The sequence below is a fragment of the Rhipicephalus sanguineus genome, chromosome 6 (genome assembly GCF_013339695.2).
Source record: "Rhipicephalus sanguineus isolate Rsan-2018 chromosome 6, BIME_Rsan_1.4, whole genome shotgun sequence".
Classification (NCBI taxonomy): Eukaryota; Metazoa; Arthropoda; class Arachnida; order Ixodida; family Ixodidae; genus Rhipicephalus; species Rhipicephalus sanguineus.
This window is the reverse complement of record NC_051181.1, coordinates 143,984,152-144,007,799: the sequence shown is the minus strand read 5'-3', so window position 1 is coordinate 144,007,799 and position 23,648 is coordinate 143,984,152. Positions and strand designations below refer to the sequence as shown.

Below are 23,648 nucleotides of genomic sequence, written 5' to 3'. Positions count from 1 at the left end.
TACCATTAGATTATTTCTGCACGTACGTAGTCTCTGGAAGACTTCCAAATATGATGCAGGCTGTTATCACTTCCGAGCAACATCCAGAGAATTTCACCAACAGCTAGCAAAGATTCCATTGTCTAGTCTGGCCCAGTTGCATTGCCAGATACAACAGATAGTACTGGTTTTGACATCTGGGTGCTGCAGTCTTGCTGCCAGCTCACTCTTCCCGAGCTGACGTGTAAGCGAGATAATGCAGACTTCCTGCATACCACGTCTGATAAGAAAATGTCGGAAGTTTCCGCAGTTCTTGCCGTTTTACGAAGACACCGAAGCAGGTTCGTGACACAACTTTATTCAGCTTTCCTGCTGGCTGCATTATAATATATGTATAATGCTTTCGTTTTCATTTAAAGCAGACTGAACTCTTCAGTGCACATCTCTTACAAAAAAAAAAAACAGAGGGAAACGAACATTATATTACAAAAAGGGGCAACATAAAACGGAGATGGGAACACAAATACTGCTCTTGTTCCAAAAAAAAAAAATATGCAACATACGTAGACTAACATCAGCTTCAAAGCACCGAAATCACAGACAAAAGTAAAAAAAAAACAAAACCAGCCGGCTAGGTTACCTTCACACACGACGTCAAGCTACGTTAGCTAGCCAACCTATGGCCAAGTTACTTTTAGTGAAGGAGCAGGCAAGAACGGAGCAAAACGGAACACACGTGCTTGAACACGGCAACCTTGGAAACACTGCAAATCCAACTCGGTTAATTTGCGTAAGTTAGAAAAAAAAAATTAACGAGAAGCAACAAAAATGAAAGCACCTGTAGAAGGTCGTCTCAACGCGAGCACACAGACTGCTGAATTCAGCACTGAAGCTAGAAGTAGTAGTAGCGGGAATGACAACCAGTTAAGTCTACACTATTTGCCACAGGTGTTCCCCCCTTTCTGTGACTAAGGGAGCCCAGCAGTGGCATCACACAAAACTTTGTCCATTCTCACCTTTGGCCCGCACCAAGCCCACCCGACTCGCCGAGCCTCGTCAGCCGCACTTCGAGTCCACACGTTTCGGCACACCCGAGCGTATTCAACTCGCCCAAAAATGAAATCATCTGGTGCCAACCGTGCACCTACAGCAGTGGTTCTCTTGAAAGACTGCTCACTGGCTTTGTTCCCTATTTTTCAGCAGAGGCAGAAACTTCGAATTATTGCACAGTATGCTGTTTGTAAGTGCTGCACATCCTTTAGGTACAAAAGAAGAAAATTCTTGGCAATTTTACAACAGTAGACTATCATAGAACTCTAATTTTGGGCACCCAGAGATATACAACTGCGCAATGTGACCGACAAAGCTAATAGGAAATATGGCCTGCTCTACTCACTCTGTTTATAGGTCCCATTGAGGTTACTAGCGCCTCACATTAAAAGGGCTTTGATGCAAATGTTTTCTACCCTAATAACAGTAATAAACAGTACGTTGTGCCATAAAGGTGAAAAATGCCTGCGGTCAGCACTGATGCTTGCTATTGAAATAGCTTGCAAATCTAGGAATGTTGCTTTCCCATTGTTTGCAGGCATGAAATTTAAAATGGTGGATGTGGCATTTCAAAAGTGCGGCCTCACTATAAAAATTCGCTATATTTTACTTCATTTAACAATGCTACATTTTCGATAACCGTTCCATGCCTCTACCATTTCGGTTTTCCTAGGATAATTTAAAAGCTTAGGAAATAATACAAAAAATCTTTCCAGCCTGAAATACTGCCACAATAGCAATACCTCGTCAATTTGGAATCACGACAGCTGTAAGTCTTAATTACACCCTAACCGGACAAATGCAGCTGCAGCGACTCGGTGGTGGGTGGGGGGGGCTTGCTGCCAGTAAGCCAAAGCAGGCCAACTTCATGCCAAAAAACGATATACACAGACACTGCTACACAATACCTAAGAGAATGGTTGCACCTCCAAGTCCAGGTACAAAGCAATGCTGCAGCTAAAAAAAAAAAGAAGACTCGGCTAGTACTAAAGCTTTTGTTATTCTATGTTACAAGTTCGCGTGTGTGCATTGTATTCTCTTCTGTACAAAAACTGATAGCACTAAGAAATATGATGGCACTTGACAGTCCTTTTCCACCTCTACAGATCAATATTACTATGTACAGGCACACAGAGGAGTCAAATAGGTATCTACATGCGGGTGTGACCTTTCCATGAAAAAGCAGTGCTAAATTAAGAAACTGAAATTGTGCTACTTGGTGCTGAACAGCAACCAAACATTCGGGCAGCACTCTACACACAAATGTACTCGTTAAGGAACTCGCCTGGGGCCCGAATGCCTGAGGGTCTGTTTAGGCACCTGCACCTTTCAGCCAGAGTTAGAAGCTTGAAATGAAGGCATTGTTAAAAGAAAAACACCTAGGACTGCTGGCAACATCAATTGTTCTGTGGTAACTAATTAATAAACGAACATTCCTTGATGATAGCACAGAGACCTCAGAGCCGCTACGTAAAGTGCAAGTGAAGTACTTTCAAGTAAGTTCATAATCGTAGGGCACAGGAAAATCCCCCACTGAGAGTGCAAGTATCGCACGCTGAATGTGATGTGGCCGGCTGAGTGAAAGCACATTGCAAACTAAACACCTAACTCACTCGAATGTGTCAGCTTTAAGCTTGGTTATGAGGCCGCAGAACAGTGGTAGCAAATAACCTAAAGAGCTTATGGCAACATGATGAAGAGGACAGCAGGGACTGTTTTTTCGCCGATGCAGTTTGTTTCTTTTCATATTTTATAATCTACACAAAAACATAGCTTCAAAAAAAAAAAAAAGAGAGAGAGAAATAGATGAAAAGGAAACGGAGGGAGGTTAACCTGGCGCGAGTGACCGGTTTGCTACCCTGCACAGGGGTGGGGATATAGGGGTCAGAAAGAGGACAGAGAGAGAGTGAGATAAAATGAAAACGAAAAAAAAAAAAACGCACACATGCACATTCAAAAAAAATTTTTTTTCAAAAAGAAAAAAAAATTCCTGCATAAGCACCTACTCCATAAGGGCCAGATTGTGCAAAGATGAACACGTAAGCAATAAACAGCACTTACTGTTTTGTAAACAGCAATAAATCCAAATCTCTGCACATAGCAAGCAGTAATGTTAGAACAAGACACATCAGCACCTTGACAACAAATTGGGTCCCGTCTTGTCTGCAAGGGCTCGGTACGGTTTTAAAGTGCTTGAAAAACATTTAAGGAAGATTTATTTATTGTGCATTAAAGAAAACTTGATAAGACAGGTTAACAGCAGTGCACTCCGACATTTTGTTCTCTTTAGACTCTTCGCAGCGGCTTACATCTAGCCGAAACAAAAAAAAACACAGGAGAATCCCGTAAGTGGCTCGAACACCAGAATGACAAACTTCCCAACAGTGGTAGCAGCACTGGCAGAGAGATGAACTGTATATCAACTTGCACATCGGCTGCCCGTACACACACACACAAAAAAAATTGGGCAAGGATGCAAAGCTAGAGGCCTGTTACATTCGGGGAGTCCGTTACCACGTTCCACGTGACACATCAACGTAGTGTAATCGAAGTCTTCGAGCCTAATGCGCTGTCTTGCGACGACACAAACTGATCAGCGTCTCCGCTGTGGCGACAAGTCACACCAGCATGTCATACACAAATGAAAAACTCATCTGGCCATTCCAAGAGGGTGCTTAAAAATGGGCACACAATAAAGCCGGGACAACCTAGTAGTGCGAGACCTAAGTGAAGGGTTTGTACTTACAATGGAGAAGGGGCGGGGTAGGCGAGCCAATTCGGTACGATGGACAAGCGATTTCGAAAGCAACCAACGTCAGCACATGCTTCAAAAACCGCTCACATTTGCACGCACGCACGCAAACACCACCGGAGCACGTCGAAGCTGCCTATGGACCCGTGGGGAAGCATGTCCTTGAAGCTGTGTCTTCGCTGTGCAAGGTCACAACCAGAAGAACGAAAAGTGACACCGACTCGGGCTGCCTCTCACTGGTCGTCATCTCATGGAAATGACGTAGGCAGGTGAAAGCACATGCGAGCGTTACTCGAGAAAGCCCGGGTGGCCGACGCCCTCAAGGAGTCTCGGCCGTGGCCGTGAAGTAGGACAGCGTTGGGTAAAAGCCCAAGAGAACGGCCAGCACGAGGATGCACAGCGGTATTATTGAGCAGGCCGATGTCTGCAAAGAGCAGGCTGCAAACTCTGTCAAACTGTTCTGAATAAAACATTATGTGCACTTTTCAAATGAATACAGTAATTAAAAAAACCCCACTTTTACGCTGCAAAAACTATAACATACAACAGAGTATGTGTTATCATCATCATCAGTGGGTTTTTTTCACTCCTCTTACAACTACTGCTACTACTACTACAACTACTCTATACCACCACCACAACTACAACTACTATTACTACAACTACTACTATTACTATTGATGCTGGCGCAGGGTAGACTAAGACAGCTTTGCTGTAAAAAAATAACGCAGATTCCAAGCAATGTAAGAAGACTTTCTTTAATGTTTGCCCTCATCGGCAATAATTAGTGATAATTTTGACACACCATTTTGATGTTCAGTGCTTTTTACATGACAGCAGTTAAGTGGCTTTAATGTTACCTTAGTTGTAGCACCTGTGTTGGCCCACATGTAGTTCTACACAGAACATACAGCTAAACAACATACTTGGGAGTACTATACTCAGGACGTTTAGAAGTGAGCTACGTCAACTTTGTAGCAGCTCGAGGTGAAACTAGCATATGCAATGAGACTCGAAAGAAGCCGAAACTAGGAAGACATGATGACTGCAGTGACCTACAAGTATTTCAATTATGGTGGCGATTTGGCTTCAGTGTCTTAGTTTCTTACAGTTGGCACAAGATGATAGATTCTCAAGGTACCGTCACGGACAAATGAAACGCAACGAGAAATGCAGCTTCCACAAGCGATAAGTCAAGCGCATAATCTGGCATAGGTAATTATGCAGTTGCAAAAGATTTCTTGGGCCCCACACTAAGTCTGCAAGGCCAAATCGTGCAGACATTAACCTTGTAGGTGAAAACAAACCGCGTAGGAGGATGTTTTAGTTAACACTGACTCATTCATACTTCAATTGTCCATGACTGTACACTTCACGTCACCTTTAAGCTGCAGTGGTGCAGGGTAGCATGCACAGTACTCTCTCGTGAATGGAAAGGTTTTAAAGAAAAACTTACTGCCTTGGACTGGTAGAGTAGCAACTGGCGCTCATCACTGACAGCCTTGAGCTCCTGCTGAAGCTGCGCTTTCTCCAGAGCGCAGACTGAGTACTTTTCCTTGAGCAGGGCCAATTCCTCTGCTGACTCCTGGAGCTAATGAGAGAGAGAGAGAGAGAGCGAGACAAGAAGCACAAGATACACCAAACTGTGAGCAAGGAATGCCTCGTAAACAATGAACAAATAAAGCTAAACCACAGCGCAATGAACAAACACATAATGAATCAAAGTAAATGTTGAATGTCTATGCCTATATTAGAGTATAACAAATATGGCGACCAATTAAGAAGACCACAGGTCGGCACAAAGAACACCACAAAAGAGGAGAAACGTAAAAAGTAAAGATAAATTGATTTCTGGCATTTTACATACCAAAACTGTGATAAGGTAATGAGATTAATTTTGACCAACTTTCAAGTTCTTTCACGTGCAACTAAATCCAATGCGACATCTTAGCTGCTAAGCTATCATGGTGGGTACATAAGAGAGTTTAAGCGTAGACCACTTCTTCAGGGACTACACATCAGTTTTTTGACAGTGGGTGCAAGGGCCTACAAATTCAGAAGAGAAATTCAAAATGAGTTAATTTTCATTTTAAGGAAGCCAGAGACTTAACATAGTGAGGTTCAGAAAATTTTATTGTGCCAATGCAGCCAAAATACGAAAAAAGGTGGATCTGGTACATTGCATTGACATTCAAGTGCCCAGGTTTCAGTGCAAAAATTATCGAGTGAAACTGACTTTCACTATAGACAGCAGTAGAGTCGTCAGAGTATGATTTATCACGATAAACCGACTCCATGCTTCATTCTGGTGTGCCTTCAAAGGGGTACTGGACACAAAATTTCAAAGGTGAATTTACTCTGCCATAGAAATTTCCTTTGTACAGAGACAGCTCTGACCAAGTGTGAAGCTCAGTACTAAATGCTGATAAGATATTTTATTTTAACATCAAAATCTGTTTTCGCATGATGCACCTATTGACATCAACACTATTGTGACGTCAGGCAGGTGTCAATTCTGGTGACTTCACGCACCAGTATGGCGAGTCGTGGTGACGTCAGCTACCCAAACATCCAAAATGGCTGCTTGTAAGTCACCAACAGAATGAAGGAGCGGAGTGGCTGGGGAAATGCCGCAATATCTTGCGCGAGCATGAAATCAGAAGCTCGTACCGCATCATGATGTCAGGGTACAATAGGAACCAAAACTAGCTTTTGAAAACATATTGTAATTATTTTTTCCGGGTGCACTCACGCTTACCAGTATAATTTCTCAGCTCTTGAGGTATTGGTTTTTCATTTGACAAAAAAAAAAAAAAAAAACGAAAATGGAAAGTTTTTGTGTCAGTACCTCTTTAAGAACCAGCTCTCTGCTCCATCTCACCTGATGCCTCGTACTCTGGGCCTCTTGTTGCAGCTTCTCAAGCTGGTCCGGCCAGTCGCCCTGGTCAACCCGATCACCCCTATCACCTCGATCACCTGGCACGGAGGGTACGGATGACTGCATTCCGAGCACGTTGCAACTTGTCCGCAAGCGTTCACACTCGGCAAGGAGCTTGGCGTTTTCGTCCCGCTGTCTGAAGGACACAATGTGTAACAACCTTATCAGAAACGTGAAGTACTTTGAAAATGTTGACCCGTGCGGGCAACTGATACTGACACCACGAAAAGTTATGTCAAGTTGAGATTTCACTACCGAATGTTCAACATAACGTAGCATTTTTGGCAAATGTGTTTAGAAAATATAATAATATCTGGGGTTTAACATCTCAAAATCACAATATAATTATGAGAGACGCCGTAGCGGAGACCTCCGGAAATTTCGACCGCCTGGGGTTCTTTAACGTGCACCTAAATCAAAGTACACAGGCCTCAAACATTTTCGCCAAATGTGTTTAGAAAATTCAGGAGCCCTTGCCCCATCAGGGAAATGGTGAAGTTTTGTGTCTGCATGCCTGACATACTATTTTTCTTTCTCTCTATTGCATTGTGCAATGCTCCCTCCCAACTGTTTCGTTCCTCCATGCCATGAATTGAACCTTCATCCAGGTGCTTAGTAGTACAACACTTCAGTTGCTACAGGCAACAATGACAGTCACGCGTGAAACAATGAAATGCAACAATGAAAACTATAACGAAATGGGGCAACATAAAAAGACGAGTGACCCTGATAAAAGATCACATTTCCATATCAGAAATGGCTGATTGCCAACGAGCCTACAATCCGAGACTTTTTAGCATTCGCCTAAAGTACAGGACAAACGTTTCTTTTTTTTACAACTAGCTCCCACTGGAATGTGGCTCAAGCATCAGGGTAATCGAACCTGCAACCTTGTGTTCAGTATCAGAAAGCCATAGCCTCTGAGCCTCCATGGCAGGCTTCTACAAGCCAGAATGCTCAGCAGCCTAGAGGAATAAAGGAGCAAAACAGCTGCTCACATGGTTGTCTCTTCTTCAGCTGCTCGAAGACGAGCACGCAGGGCCTCGCATTCCTCCTGAAGCGGCTCCTGGGTGTGGTTAGGAGTCAAGGAACGCTCCGTGTTGGCTCGATTGCGCATTTCTTCGGTGAGAGTCCGCACTTTCTCTGCAAACACGGAAATACAACACAGTGGTCACTGAGAATTATATTTGTATCGTTCAACGTTTCTACAAAGAGATAAATAGAAACAATAGAAACAAACAAAAAAACTCCAGGACATTGTGGCACTCGCAGTACCGTCACAGCATACACTAGAGGAGATCCTTCTTAAAGCCCATTGTAACTCTCTTAGGGCACCTACTGCAAGCATAGTTGCAAAATATCTGCTACACTCTATTTCATCATTTTGTGAAGTAATCAAGCACCCAATATGCTTGAATAACATATCTCGAGCTAGTTGGTTGTTCATCATCACAAAGCAAATACAGTGAACACTCCACGAAGACCAACAGTGCTGGAGTCTTGGGTTCCCTGTGTCACTCTTTGTGAACTAGGCACTGTATTCGCCTTGTTACTAGAGCTGTGCGAATAGCAAAATTTTGGGTGCGAAGCGAATTCGAATATTGAAGTGTGAGTGCGAATCGAATAGAATATTTTTCGAATATTTCTAGAATATTTTTCGAATACTTCGAAGCCAAATTGCAGAAAAAAAGTTAGAGAGGATTCTTAAGCCTATTATGAGATAGCAACATGAAAGTGTTTTTCTCTAGGTTGATGAAGCACTGGCGGGGTGGTGTTTCATAGTTGTCTTATCAAGAATGAGGCAATGTAGAGGCCGAATTGTATTTATGTACGTGATTTGGTGCAACCAAAGTGTTGCCGACAACACTTTACACGTGATAGGCAAAGATGCCATTTCCTCAGCCTCTCCTCCTCTTTGAACTTCTGTGGAAGCCCAACTGATGCGGCGTACAAGGGTGTGCTCCCTTAAAGTCCGGAGTTCCAAATCTGCCTCGTAGACATCGATGTATAAGAACATCTGAAATTTTGGATGTTATAAAGCTTTGGCTTCCGATTTTTCGGACTTCCTGCTCAAATTTCAGGTCCAAACAGCATTAATTAAGCCCCCACCTCTGCCACATCTTTCATCTCCATGTTGGAACCAGCGTTTTCTTGAGTGAGTACATTTGCGACCGTAGCAGGGCTTGAAAGGCAGCTTTGCCGCAATACTGGGATGTGATGAGGTGAAGAATATTGAAAATCTAGGAACCACTTCCAATCTGACGTTGACTGTGTTTTGGCAAAGTTCCACTGTAACGAAGCTTGAAAGGCAGCTTTGCCGCAATACGAGAGTTTAATGAGGTGAAGCATATTGAAAATCTGAAGGGGCCACTTCCAAACGGACGTTGACTGTGTCTTGCCAAAGTTCGACCGTAACGGAGCTTGAAAAGCAGCTTTGCCGCAATACGAGAGTTTAATGAGGTGAAGCATATTGAAAATCTGAAGGGGCCACTTTCAATCTGACGTTGACTGTATTTGTTTTTGGGAAGTTCGAATAGTTCGAATAGTAAAATTCCAGTGCGAATCGAACAGAATAGCAAACACTATTCGAAAAATATTCGAAATTTCGAATATTTGCACACCCCTACTTGTTACCCAATGTGTGTATGCAAAGAAATATGTGCACCTAAGTAGCAGCACGCTTTTAAGGCGAAAGCCTTAGATGCCTCATTAAACGCGAAATATGACCGTCGACGTCATGCGTCAGCAGCGTTTCGCATCCCGTGGTGTCGGGAATGAGTGATGCAAAATACCATCATCACGAGATGACGTCACCGTATGATGTCACAATGACGTCACAGATCACCAATTTAAATGTGTGAAGTCACGTGACGTCACATGATGATGTCATCACATTGCATCGTAGCTTGGCCAAAGGTGGACCCATCACAGAGGCAATGCAAAACCAGGTGAGGTGCCTCCGATCTTGGAGGCAATGCAAAACCCCGTTAGGTGCATAAAGCTTTCGAAGGTTGGCGGGGCAGCATCAATACATCGGCCGAGAGGAAGAAGAAGATGGCTTTTGCCTTCGAGTCGCCTTAAGCGAATGCACAAGGAACCCTGTGAGTTTTGTTGATGCTGTGGCTGATGGTGACAAATTATGGCAGAGCCCTTTGTTTTGCCACCCACTCCACATGTAATGCACAAGGTGCAATTACATACAACATTTGCACAGCTGCTAACATGACTCCTCGTCCGATGCAACGCCTCTATAGGGTCTTTTTACAAGGCAGTTGCAAAAGTACGTTAAAGGTAGAGCCAGAACGCAAACGTAATGTTGTTACCATGCCACAACACCCCTGGTTTCTCGTTTGTCTCCCCGTAATTGGCGGTACTAGTTTTGGCTTCGATTGTAAGTAGATCCCCCAGCCTTGGATTTCAAGTTCAGATAAAACGGGTCAACCTACATTCGTGTAAATATAATATATTTACCCATTTTCAATTGCAGTTTCTGCAGAATGGAGCAAAAAAAGCCAAAGCCCATGCATATATCAATACATTGTTAGGCATTCCTGCCTTTGGTACAAGGCTGTTAAGGCAAGACAACTACTGTTCTCTGTGCTGCTGTCAGATGAGCAAACCATTTGAATCTGACCTTTATAAAATAATAACGAACTACTCACATTTAACCTGTACGTTTGACAACGTTTGAAAGTTTTGGCATAGCTTTTATTTAAACTGTTCATGCTGAATGAACGTTGCGAGCTCCAAGTAAATGTTTTAACTTGTCAGGAATTGCGCACCATAGAAGTTTATATGGAAAAAAGACTAGGAAGAAAAACACAGTTTAAAAGATAATACTCACTCCTCAGATGCTCCGCTTCATTCTGGTGCTGTTTGGCGCTGTTCTGGGCTTCATGAAGTTGCTCTGTTGCAACAGAAGAAGAGTACAGAAGACCAAACACTATGGTTTACAAGTGCAAAAGCATTGCTCTTAGCTAATAAGAAAATTTATACCATTAATAGTGAGGGCTTACTATTTTTTCGCCTCTGCAGTAGAAATGAGTTTAGTTACAAACATGGCACGGAGGAATACAATGCACAACTACACAGAGTGCATGTTTGCACAGGTGTGTTGCGTATTGTTCGTTAAGTAGGCTATGCAGGGTTTGAGAGTTTTCCAGTAATAAGCAGACACAGGATATGCCAAATTTCTTGAGCAGGTGTTTCCACACATACAACTTGCCCAAACTGAGGTTACCAACCTCACAAAGATCTGCCAAAGCTGAGAGAAGTCCGAAAAGGTCGGATGAACAAGAGGGCAGTGGGTTTGGCGACACAGATCGATGAACAGGAGGCCAATTTCCAATAACCAAGTCCGTTATCTCGTTCAGGTTAAATGAGATGTGTTGGGAAGCAGTTGTGTAAGTACAGAGTTTCTCTCTGCATGCCATATCAGTTTTTAACAAAAGTACAATCCTTCAAAATAATACGCAACCAACTACTACTGTACTTTCACTGCCACTCTTCTCTACCACAGGTAACAGGCTTTACACATTCCACCCAAAAAAGCTATCTAGTGTTTCTCTTCACATGAGTGACAGTCTGACGAAGTGAGTGACTGAGTGACAATCTGACATGACATGACTGACAAGGGTAGTCTTACAACCAAGTGACAAGAAATGCAGTGAGAGAAAAAAAAAAGCCTGCAGCAAATTTGCAAGAAGAAGCAAACCAAACTGAGCAAAAAGTAGAGTACAAAGCAATTGAACGTCGCAAATGATGAGTGATGCGCAAACCAAACATACTCTTTACAGCCTCTGACGCGGCTTCTGTCCGACTCCGGGCTTTCCTTTCCTCTTCGAGAAGATCTGTGTGCAAAACATTTGCAAAATAAACAAAAAGGAGAAACCCAAGAAGGCAAAGCAGGGGCTTGATGTTGGCACTGGTCGAGGAAACATAGCTGCGGGCAAGAATAAAAGCGTGACTGCTAACTTCGCTTCATTTGATTGCAAGCAAATCAGTAGCCAAATTGTGACAAGGCATTATTAAAATTGACAGCTTTTCGCCATTAAAGGAGTCATGACATGAACGCACTCGATAACCCTTGTCATATCATTGATGGGAGCCTGCAGCGCAGCTGTGCATGAATTAAAATAATTGCGACACTAGTTGCCACAAGGTGTGTTACTTTGGTTTGGACAGAGCTGACTCTCGCTTACCATCAACAGATCTGGCAGGGTTTTTTTAGCAGTGACAGCAATACCGTACCATTTATGCTGAGGTATAACAGTTCAATGTTACCTGTACCACGATCCGAAAACTTAGCTGCGCGAATTGCTCGATGCATACAATAACACGATTATATGACTAGAGTGGCAACACCGATGGTCATGGTTGGCACGATTCCATACTTATCGAACGGTAAGTACGGAATTCCAATAAGTACGGAATTCCGAATTCCGTATTGCAAATTTCCGTACTTACCATAGGGTAAAGCGATACTGCTAAAAGACCCCAATGTGTTCTACCAAGGCAGAAATGTTTCAGGGCAGAGTTTCCCTGACGACGCCAATGGCAAATTTCGTGCGCACCCCAACTGCACTACTGAGACACCACTGTGCAGTGTCCAAGAATTCACAGTCTCTTCGGCAGTCCCTAGTGTAATATTTCATGATGGAATTCATGACGTCGCAAAAAGCCACGACAGAAACTCTAAAATGGGGCTACACGTGTTTCACTTCCATACTATTTTTGCAGTTACTATTACCGTACTGAATAAAAGATGAACTAATTTGCTACTTCATATAGTATGTATAACCTTGCACCTGATTGCAGCCCCGTGGTTTTCATTAGCATTAAGTTACAAATTGCCACTACGATGAAACTAAAGCCCATCCATTGCTACGTAGTTTAGATATCTAGTAAGGCCAGCTTTAGATCATACTTTGTCCATTAAAAAAAAAAAATTGCCTCTTGTGGGACTGGCTCAGATGCTGCCATGACACAGTTAATGCCAAGGCTGCTCTTGGCAAGAATATTTTTAACAAAGGAAAAACAGGAAGCAAAATGAGTAACTACAATGTAAGTGTCAAGGACGATATAGCAACTGCTACAACAGCGATCAACACCATAACTCACTTTCCAAGCTGCTAAGCTCTTCTTGACCCAAGCGCCTGTGCCGCTCGTGTTCAGCTAGCTGTTGTCGCTGGATGTTGAACTGCTCTCGCAGCTCACAAAGCGACTGTTCAGACTGCGACAGCTCCCCTGCAAAGAGTCACCAACAAAGAAATGGCATTGAGGTGCATATACCTTCAATTAATGTCATCACCAAAGCCCTCGAGGAGGCCTACTGCAACAAAACCTTGTTCAGGCTAGTTTATTTGGAAATTATGGTATAATTCTAACAAACAAATCTTGGCAAAGCCGTAGGGATGGCATAATTGCAAAATCTCTCATTATTCATATATGGCATCGAAAACACTTATTTTAGCAAACCGTTCATGATGCATCCCATTTCTAATTTAGCATTTTGCGCAGAGGCCTCTCCATATTTGGATTACATTCACATGAACTATACTCGGCGACAACTTTTCTTGGCACCACTGTGGAAGCTACAGAGCCAAAGTGCCTGCATGCGCGCGCGCCAAGAAATAGTACCTATATTTATTTTCTAATTCGAAAAGTTACCTAGCTCGAATAAATAAAGATTTCTCCATTATAAAAAGAGAACGAGTATGGGAAGCCATTCGTGAAAAAATGTTATTGTAAACTTCAAGTTTGTTTCTGTCTTTTTTATTTCTTGGACAGCACCACGTTTTCATCACGCCTACACCACATTTTCCTCACGCCTGCTCTCTCAGAGTCTCAGTAAACATGGCGTCCGCGATGCCACCTGAACCGTTGGACTGAACCGTGTGCGGCCGCAAACTCGCCGTTTCGTTCTCCGAAGAAGCTGTACTCTAAATGTGACAGAAAGTGGCTATCAAACCAGACCACGCAAGTTATCTGCAATGTCATCGCTGGAGTGAGGCGCCGTCAGCGTGACTTCTCTACAAGTGCAGTGTGCCGGACTGTCGCCGAGCTCACCGGAGTGAGTGAGCGAACAGTTAAGCGTATCAAGGCTGAAGCTCTGCGTGCCCCACTTGCCTCCCCAAAGCGCAAGAAATTGAATTTCTCGGGCCAAACTGAGAAGCGCATCACCGGCAAGACGCGGCGGCTGTGCTATTAAACGTTTGCGTTGGCAGCATTGCGGCGCTAAGTGCACAGCTACTTCATGCGCAATGAAATACCTACGGCCGAGAAACTACGCTCTGTGAAGGTGTGTGACCAGCGAAGCTTGATGAAACAATCTGCGTCAGTCTCTTTTTAATTAAGCGTGCGCTCTCTTTAAATCTAAACCCAATTCAGCGGCATCATGATGCTTGCATTCCGTATTTATTCGAATACAATGCGAGCTTTATCTCCAAATTTATGCTACTAAAGTCGCCCCTCGCGTTACAATCGTGATCGCGTTACAATCGAGCAAACCCCGTATTCAGGTTGCGGTGTGCGCTTGCGATGTTCCGTTAAGCTTGCGCGCGGTACGCGAATAGTCAGAGATTACGTGGCCACCAGCGATAACACTGGAACATTCGATAGAACATGTATAAAAGCTGAAACGCTTTACGACTTGTCAGAATTATTGACAAACGACGCTCTGACTGACTCGTTTCCCGCCCACAAGTTTGGCCAAATAAAGAGTTTCATCTTCGACACACCCACTGCTGCCTTCGTCAACGTAACAACCCTGTCACAATATACAGTACAGTAGGTAGATGCATCTACGCACACTGATGTTCCCATTCTGCATGTATACGTGGTGCTAAACGCTCTAGCGATGCGAGCAAGCGAAACCGAAACTGGAACTGAAGTCGGCTGCAAGATGCCGAACTACTTGCGTAGTAACACAAATTTGCGGATACCCCGCCTCCGCAGCCTTCGCTCCAATGCCAAGATAAGTTGTCGCCGAGTATAGACCGCTAACGTAAGTCCTAAAATTTATTGCAGTTTGACTTTAAACAAGCTTCAGCAGGCCAAACTAAATGGCCATGGATAGAAGCAGCTATGAAAGTAATAATGTTTAACTGAAGAAGCGGTTCACAACAGTTACATACCTCATGTGCGACACAAAAAGAATTAGCATAGACTGCCATCTAACAACTCAAAACTGTGGAAGTGGCTTCCACAGGGGATGGGCTCGGGTTTGATCCTGGTAGTGTGTGATGTTCTTTAATGTGTACCCACAGCCAAGTACGCAAGAATTTTCACATTCTGACCACTTTGAAATGCAGTCGTAGTGGATAGAAAAAGTGAAAACCTCATGTTGACCGCTGCAGCAGATTGCATTACTAAGATTTGTAAACGTACCCTGCAGCCTGGCAATCTGGCACACCTGGTCCTGAACCTGCTTGCGTGCTGCAGTCAGTTGAGCCATAAGAGCAGACATCTCCTCGGACGGCTCCGCAGGCGGCTGCTCTTCCGTGCCAGCCTGCCTCGTCTTCGCAGCCTGCTGTGCTTCTGCTTCAGAAATGATCACACACCCGTACTCCACTCAGTACCGGTGTCATTGTTCGAAAGAATTTACATTTGTAAGGACTAAACAATAGGAACAGACTGCGTGCAGTTGCACTATGACGTTAACTGCGAACCAAAGAAATGGCTAATCTGTCTAGAAGGCATATGCAGATCACCTGTGTGTTCTCCAGAAGCAAGATGTAAAATGACACCCAATTAGCAGAGAGGATTGCTTCTGAAGGGCATATTTCTCTCGTTCTGTTTTATCCCCCCTTCAGCTCTCATACTAGGGCCACAGCAGTGATCTTAACAATTTCAGCTTTCAACATACTTTTACACTACTCTGACACCGGTCTACAGATTCTGCTTTACTTCTATCAGCAATTCCTTTTCTATACATCAATGCATGTGCCTATTCCCAACAGTAAACTGCAGTGAAAAAAAGAAAGGGACAGGCAGAAGCCAACGAAGTCTTAATGACATCTATTCGGCTTATCTGCAATGCTGCAACTCGCAGTGTTTTGACGGCCAGCTCGATTTTTCAATGAGTATAGGTGCATCACAGTAATCACTAGCAAAAAAAAAAAGACAGTCTCATAGCTAGAAATGCAGATTTCAGAACAATCAGTGGGGTGCGTTTCCACGACATGGTGCCACTTAATGTTGGGAAAACAAGTAAGTACATCGGAACAATAACAATTTAATCTGCACATTTCAACCGTGCATGTGCCAACCTAATACACATGCTTGAACTTTCAGGAAGGATTCTTAGATGCAGACTTTTTCGACAACAAGATAGCCTGCAGTGGCCTTGAATTTAATGCCATCTTCATGTGGCTAACTTTGATGGCTTTTCCAGAATTGAAACGAGACTTTGCATGGAAACTATACACTCTGCTGTTGCAAAAATGGAGAATACTACAGGAACACACCCTACGTATGCAACTTTCCCAGTAGCACATGCCGGTTTACATTAGGCAAGTGTTAAAGACATGCTATTCAGCCAGCGTGTCCATAAAGTGAGCATTACTGGCTGTTGTCACACTTGGTCTTAACGAAAACATTCACAACAGTCAGAGCAAGGCAGCCTCACAATTGTACACACCTTTCATAGCAGCGAGCTCAAGCTGTGCAGCGTTTATCTTCTCACGAGATTCAGTCAATAGTTCTGTGCAGTGCAGAAGGCCCAAAAAAAGTAAATCTTAGAAAACAAGACCTCCAAAACGAAACTCAAATGTGCAGTGATTCAAAAGGCAAAGCACAAGAAGCATTCCACGAAAAATTCTGGCGGCAAGTTAATTGTACAAATGCGTGCTTAGTAATGTAGAACTAATTTTAGCAAGATACCTTAGATGTTTTATGATATGGCTCGCTTGACACTGCCCTCAAACAAATGAAGTACATTTATATTTAAAGTTAATTTAGGAAAGTGCGAATCCTGCAACTTCTCAAAAGTGCAATAGAGATAGGGTAGTAATGCCAGGAAACCACATTTTCCTATAGGTGCTGGTCCACAGCCCGAATGCAGAAATGGCTTTGCATGCATCATGCATTAACGCAGCAAAATTACAGGCATGAAATGCAAATTTGCATTATATTAATATAAATCCGTGCACATTGTACAAAAGAAGCAACAAATGCAAGTTTAGAACAAAGCATGGCACAACAAAAATGCACAGAACAAAGTAGGAGTTTATTTTTCAGTACTAAATAGTCAGACCTACTTGGGCATTCATTGCTCTTTGTTGAACATATCTTTGACAAATTGTGCCAAGTTTTTGCAGAAAGGTAAAAAAAAGCATATCTACTATAGTATAAACTACTACTTCAGCAGACATGTATCTATAAATTAACACACAGAAAGCCCACTTAATTTATGCACTACGAGTATTCAAAGATTTATTTTACACATTACAGCTATGTACTTAAAGATATTTTTATAACATTTCAGCAGACAATGTAAGCTACTTGACAGGGATAAACCACTGCCATGAGAAAGCATTCTTAAGATGGCTGTGTGATACGTGCCCAATGCAACAGTTTTTAGACGCGTTATGCGTCACTCCTCGTATCCTAAAGTGTGTTACAGTAATCTCAAAAGAGGTATTAGCTGCATGCCTGAAAATTGTGCGAGAAAACGGCATCCTCAACTGCTAGATCAAAGTTGGTAGACAACCTCAACACCAAAGCCTTGTACAAACTGCATGTGTTGTTCTAATTAAGTTACATTAGAACGAAGCATCTACGCTTAGATCGAGACATTGCAGTGAGAAAGGCAAAGCCACAGGGAAGAGTGCAAAGTCAAGCGTAAAATATGTACCAGTGATCAGCCTAACCTTGCATGAGAATCAACATGCACGACTGCTGTCTTTCGTAGAGGCCTGTGAGCTCACGAGTGTCTACAGGGGGAGGAAGGGAGTTGGCACACACGGTGCGGCATGCCCGCCACCCACAACAGCAGCAGCAGTGTCAGTGGGGTTAGGTCGTGTGACATATCACAAAACAAACAAGTACGGGTTAAACAGGCACGAGGGAATGACAAGCACAATCCATGCAGACGCAAACAAAGCATAACTGTTAGTACGGATTGCTGGACTAGTTGGTTAGGAGCAGCTATTGAGACAATAGCACTCAACAAACGAGGACAACAAGGACGACCACCCTTGTCGTCTCTCTTATCCTTGTCTCTTCAGCACTATGATCTCAATAACTGCAAGTAGTATTAGTAGCTATAAAGATTAGTGCATTTTAAGTGGAACCATGATTAAGCATGCCTCACTTATTCAGTGACCCAAGTTTTAGGTGACTTATGAAGGCATGTCTAGGACAATGCAAACACGCAAAAACAAAAGACCAAATATTTGCCAATGAACTCTGCAAATTTTTTTTTTTTCAGTGTTTCATTTTGTTAGTGATGCTCTGAACGTGCTAAACTGGACCAAGTTTATCTTCCTCTAACTAAAGGAGGCTCAGTAATCACTGAATATAAGTGCACTATAGATGTCCAGATTGTATAGTGCCTGATTGCATACAAACTGCTTCTTACATGCTTACAACTGAAGGCAAAAATGAGTACTACGTAGATGCACAAAGTGCAAAAGGCTGCAGGAAAACTATCAACTTGGGGGTATTCACATTTTTAGCTATTCTGTTAGTGTTTAACCAGCTACACTGCACAACTGTGAAATTCAAAACATTCACATTCAAGTAGAGCTGGAAGTTCTGCATTGCATATTCACACGAGGTAAATAAGTACAATTCTCATTAAAATGTTATCAGGTCTTCAGACTAAAGATTTTAGCATTTAATCTAAGTTGCCTAATCACAGTTCCGCTCTGTCACAGGTAAAAGTCTCCAAAACACATTAGCAGAGAGCAATTTAACTTTGCTATCTACTGATGGCTTACCAAATAGGAGTGCAGAAGGGTGTGGCCATGTGCCAAAACGTACTATCGGAGAAATATATATGTTCTCTAGCTTTTGTTAGAATTTTACAAGGCATAACTGTCCTGTGGCCTTAGATGTGTAACATCTGAAGCGTACACTGAATCGGGAAACCATGTCAAATTTTGAGCAAGCGTATCAAAGAAGTGTCAGTGAAGCACACACACTCTCCTGCTGTCTCAAAATCAGACAAGCCACCAGCAGATTGCGCAGTGATACGACTCTGTTACTGCTTGCACGTCAAAACGGCGCATCCCCAACAGCACTTGTGACAATGTTTGCCAAGTACTATATGCATGCAAGAGTCAGGCTCAACCCATAAACGTGCAAAGACTTCACAAAAGGGAACAGGTCAGGGCGCCTACAAAAACAATTTGTGAAAGTTGCACAGGACATAAGTCGGGTAACTAAATGATGCAAACACCATGCAAAAACATGGTACATATGTGCTTTGTGCATGCCAGGTGCTGAAGCCCACAGATGTGCCTATATAAATGAACACCAACTAGCAATACGTGCAACATATAAGCTTGCAACTGTCTCCTCCAGACAGTAAATCACTAAGTGCTGTCACGTACTGAGAGGTTAGTGCAGTGTGCCAAAAGGCAGTAGTATTTCAAGGAATGCCACAATTGCATCACTGTTCGTTACGACTGCTGTCTATGTTATGATGTCTATGTTATGACTGCCTGAATCCTCTAGCTTCATTAGAAAGTGATCTTATGGCTTTGTTCATTTTCAGAATAATATTACATGTGCTATTGAGCATTACTACTAATGTCTGGTCCTTTTAGGCAAACCATCTAGTATGTTTTTTTAGTAATGGTACCAATGTGAAGCACATAGTCAATGGTACTATAAACTTTCTAGTAAAAATTAGTCATAGCCCATGCAGTGGGAAAAGTTTGCAGTGCCACAAACAACAGGAAGAAGATTGTTGCAATGACAATCTATGACTCCACTACTACAATGCTTCACAAGCTCTGCAACTACTACTACAACAATGCAACACTCACGTCGTAGTTCTGGCATTTTAAATGTCAGACGTCTCTAGATTTCAGTATTTGAGACCACATAGATCCCAAGGATGGTACAAAAGCAGTGATTAAAACACAGGAACATATGCCCGATTGATCAAAGTAGACTCATTAAGAGTAGTTTGCCAAGTAGCTTGGCCAATAAATTTTCAGTTTTTAGTTTGAAGCACCGTCACAACAAACTTTGCCCATCAATGATATTCATTCAATCTTTATGTACTCATACTCTCGACTTGCTTTCCAACCTTGCACAAAGCGTAACACAATTTCCCTTATTTCCCTCAGCATTGCAACCTGCAAGTTGGAAAGTCCTATAACATGATCCTTCACGAATAGTGAAGACAAATAGTGGTAATATCTCATAATACCCAACACCTCCTTAGAGCTAATAGCTTCCAATAGTTCCAAGGGATGAGAATACAAAAGTTGAGTAAGAATTATGGCAGTTGGTTACAACACTAGATACTTCCACAAAGCAGGCAACTGTACAAGCAATCATGACTACATACGTACTACAATCACAATGACAACCACGTGACAACATCAACCATGCAAACAGTTGTGCTAAGTGCATGCTAGCAAAGATATACACACCGAAGAACTCACCCCGAAGTTGAGCAATTTCGGCCTGCAGTTCCTCAACATTACGCTGATTCTCATCCCTTCCTTTGTCCTCCAAGCTATGCAGCTGTTCCAACTGCTCCTCCAGTTCACAAACCTTAGCTGAAAAAACAAAAGTGCATGCACTGATAAGATTACCATTATGACAGGTTTTAGGCAAGTATATTAACATGTCATTAAAAGTAAAATTTGATTGCTCATCTAGCACCTGATGGAGATGAGGAGGTCATCAGAATTTTTCATGCTGGTTGCTAAAGGAATCATAATTATGTCTACTTTTTGCAAGTTAAAAAAAAACGAAAAAGAAGCCACCTTTCATGTTAACATCGTTTGAGCAACGGACTCAACACAACCAAAATTTGTGTGATGCAAAGTAGTCATACTTAATATTTTGTTCAATATATCCACTGAAATCTTATGTTTGATTTGACAGACTGCTGACTTGGCTCACAAGACAGCTGCCCATCCACTAAAGATATGCTCCGGCACAGGCCCATGAAGGCTCTATAATCTATGCGAATTGAAACTTACCTTGGAGCTCATTTGACAGCACACGTTGAGTAATTTCTTTTTCAATTATCGCTGTCTCCAAAGTGGCTAACAAGGCAAAGAAGAATAAATATGCAGCATGTAAATTTCAATCAACGTGAATTCACTGTAGGAGCTTATTAAAATTGACCCAATGCTTACAGCTCAAACTGATTTCCAGCTCTTTGCTTCCTGACAGCTCAGACTCTTTCTCCGGTTGCTGTTGGAGATTCTGAAATGTAAAACGGGAAGCGCTGTTCACATATGGCCATCAGCCAAAGCTAGAATCGCAAAAAATATCAGTTTTGGGGGAGAATCAAACACTATCAATTGCCTATTGAGCAAATGACCTATGGATGCAGATTTTCATACGAGGCAGAATCTGCACCTGCTGAACCAACGATGACGATATGAAATGTTAATTGGCGCAAGTGGCAGATGAGATCAAAGAACGCCATGCCTGCGGTGGCAAGTTGTAAACAAGGTGGAAAAACGAACTGCAAATGGTCAGGTGTAGCGCGACTTCTGAAACTAAGTGCAGTAAAGGGTGCAAGCAATCAATCCGAATGGCGCTTCAATCCTCAATTCCAAGAGATGCATAATATTGTGGTAGTTATTGCTGCATGCATGAAAAGTAACGTGGCAAATACATCAAAGTACTATAACAGATGGCTAGCGGCATGAGCTAGTAATTCATATCCACCGAGGCGATCTGTGATCTCCCTATACAAAACAAAAACAAAGACAGTTCCTTTAAGCTAGGTCTTTAGGCACTTTACATGAAAGCTGACAAAGCAATCACCTTTCATGCTTTCATCAGCAAGGCTCTTTTCAAAGAACACTTCTCCTCCAGACTCCTTAGAGTCTGAAAAGAAAAAAAAAAAGATGTCATGAAGGTACATTTTTAACACACACATACAATGCCGTATATGAAAAAAAAAGCCTGAAGATAGAGGTGTTTTCTAAGAAGCAACATTCAAGATCTTTAATTCAATACTATCCCAAATATCCAATTTCATGTACTAACTACATTTTTTCCTAAAGTCTCACAAAACTCGTGAACTCAAACACGAGCAAGAATTAACCGTTTCACTGCCGGGCGATTGTGGCCATGATGCATCCCCAGTGTCTGCTTGGTTCCGGGAATACCAGGGAAGCTTGAAATAATCAACCTCTTGGACACCCGTCTGAACAGTTGTGCTCGCGGACAGTCCGGAACGTGGCGTGTCGAAAGGAGACAGCGTGGGTGAAAAATCACCTTTCTTCCGCATATTTTGGGTTTGCCGTGCACGCTTCCAGGATATCGGCTCCACTGTGTCAACATCAGTATCTGATGTTGACACAGCTCAGGAGAGAGCTGCTGCAGATGGCAGAACAACCCTTGTACCCGTCGTCGCACCCTTGTGCTCGTACTCGCATGCGCACCGCATGGTCGCTCAGCCCGAGAGTAGCGCCAGTGGAGCGACCATACTTCCCTCTCCCCTCCCCTACCCCAGCAAAGAAGGGTCGGTGCGGTCGCTCTGTATTCTTCAATACACGTACCAACATAGCACGGGGTGAAAGTGTGAGCTTCTAAAAGATTCGACAGATGGCACAACCAGGAGAAACACGCCAGCTTTCTGCTTCGACGCACAATGGAGAACGTAGCGGTACGTCAGTGACACTGCATGGGGGAAACTCATAAACGTACCGGTACTTCAGTGACAGCGAAAGAGTTAACTTTGCTAGGGCATGTAAGCTGCAAATAATATATGAAAGGCCCCACAATAGGTGGGCATTTTCAGGAACGCACCATCGTGGTTCGGCATGTTTTCCTTGGAATTCAATGTTTCCAAGCCATCTTCAATGTACTGCGCTTTCTTCACTTGATCAAAGCGAGCTGTGACATAGAAAGAAAAAAGCACAATTAGATTAGTGCTATGGAGTGCCTAACAGAACAACGCAACAGTGCGATTCTTGGGATAACACCCCATTCAAATTCCCTGCGTGAACAGATGATTTGATGCTGCTAACATTGCAAGGTTTTAGGAAAGGTACATTTCATGAGCTGGAGAAAAAAGCCTTTAGGAACAAACCTTTCATGGCTGATAATTGTTCCTTCGCAAAATCATTGTCTGCTCGAAGAGACTCGATCTGAAAAAAGGTGAGAACATAGGACAGGCTCTGTGTGATGAACGGAAGCTGCACGTCAAATACTGACCTGAATGCTATGCAACAGCTAGCAAGGAGGCCAGGTCCGATATACAAACTACTAAAGTACACTGTATATATATTTTTACCAGACACACCCAACAGCAAGCAATGTACAAATGTAAAATGCAGGTGAACAAAGTTATAGTTCCACTGTTCATAGCAAGCAATGGCTCTAGTATGACAATTGAAACAGTGCTCATGCACTTAGTGCATGTATTTCTTGTGGTGTTTATTAAAACAGGACATTGCAGTGCAAGACTCACTTTTGCTGCAAGAACCTGTTCAGCTTTCTGAAGTTCCTGGATTTGATTCTCCAGAGCAGTTTTCTCCTCGGTCATGGCCTGATTTAACTCCTCGGCTTCCTGCATAGCCACACAATTCATTTTTGTACATGTAGTGGCATTTTAACTTACAAGTTACAAAAAAAACTTTACATTTAAGAAAAAGAGAATGCAGGAAATGCACACTGTAAGATAAGCATAGCCCAGCTTTTAAAAGTGAAATGAGTGCCTTGTTAGTACTTGTCTTTAAGGTTGTATTTGAATATTATTTGAAGAGTATTTGCGGTGTA

The 23,648-nt window shown here is 42.8% G+C and overlaps 1 protein-coding gene across 5 annotated transcripts in view; it reads right to left on the bottom strand.

Moving 5' to 3' along the window:
• Positions 1–322: 322 nt before the first annotated feature.
• LOC119396623 (sarcolemmal membrane-associated protein-like) overlaps positions 323–23,648 on the bottom strand; it is a 44,751-nt gene continuing 21,425 nt past the window's right edge. For 2 of the 5 annotated variants that reach the window (XM_049417157.1, XM_049417161.1), the window contains exons 11-26: positions 23,341–23,439; positions 22,960–23,017; positions 22,677–22,763; positions 21,676–21,749; positions 21,047–21,104; positions 20,888–20,953; positions 20,330–20,458; positions 16,360–16,422; positions 15,108–15,260; positions 12,840–12,965; positions 11,507–11,569; positions 10,564–10,626; positions 7,718–7,862; positions 6,663–6,855; positions 5,238–5,372; positions 323–4,205 (exon numbers count right to left, since the gene is read on the bottom strand). In XM_049417157.1, the coding sequence (XP_049273114.1) occupies positions 4,101–4,205; positions 5,238–5,372; positions 6,663–6,855; positions 7,718–7,862; positions 10,564–10,626; positions 11,507–11,569; positions 12,840–12,965; positions 15,108–15,260; positions 16,360–16,422; positions 20,330–20,458; positions 20,888–20,953; positions 21,047–21,104; positions 21,676–21,749; positions 22,677–22,763; positions 22,960–23,017; positions 23,341–23,439 (1,617 nt within the window). In that variant the 3' untranslated portion in view covers positions 323–4,100. The remainder of the gene's footprint in view (positions 4,206–5,237; positions 5,373–6,662; positions 6,856–7,717; positions 7,863–10,563; positions 10,627–11,506; positions 11,570–12,839; positions 12,966–15,107; positions 15,261–16,359; positions 16,423–20,329; positions 20,459–20,887; positions 20,954–21,046; positions 21,105–21,675; positions 21,750–22,676; positions 22,764–22,959; positions 23,018–23,340; positions 23,440–23,648) is intronic. The other 3 variants (XM_049417158.1, XM_049417159.1, XM_049417160.1) reach the window with 3 other exon arrangements.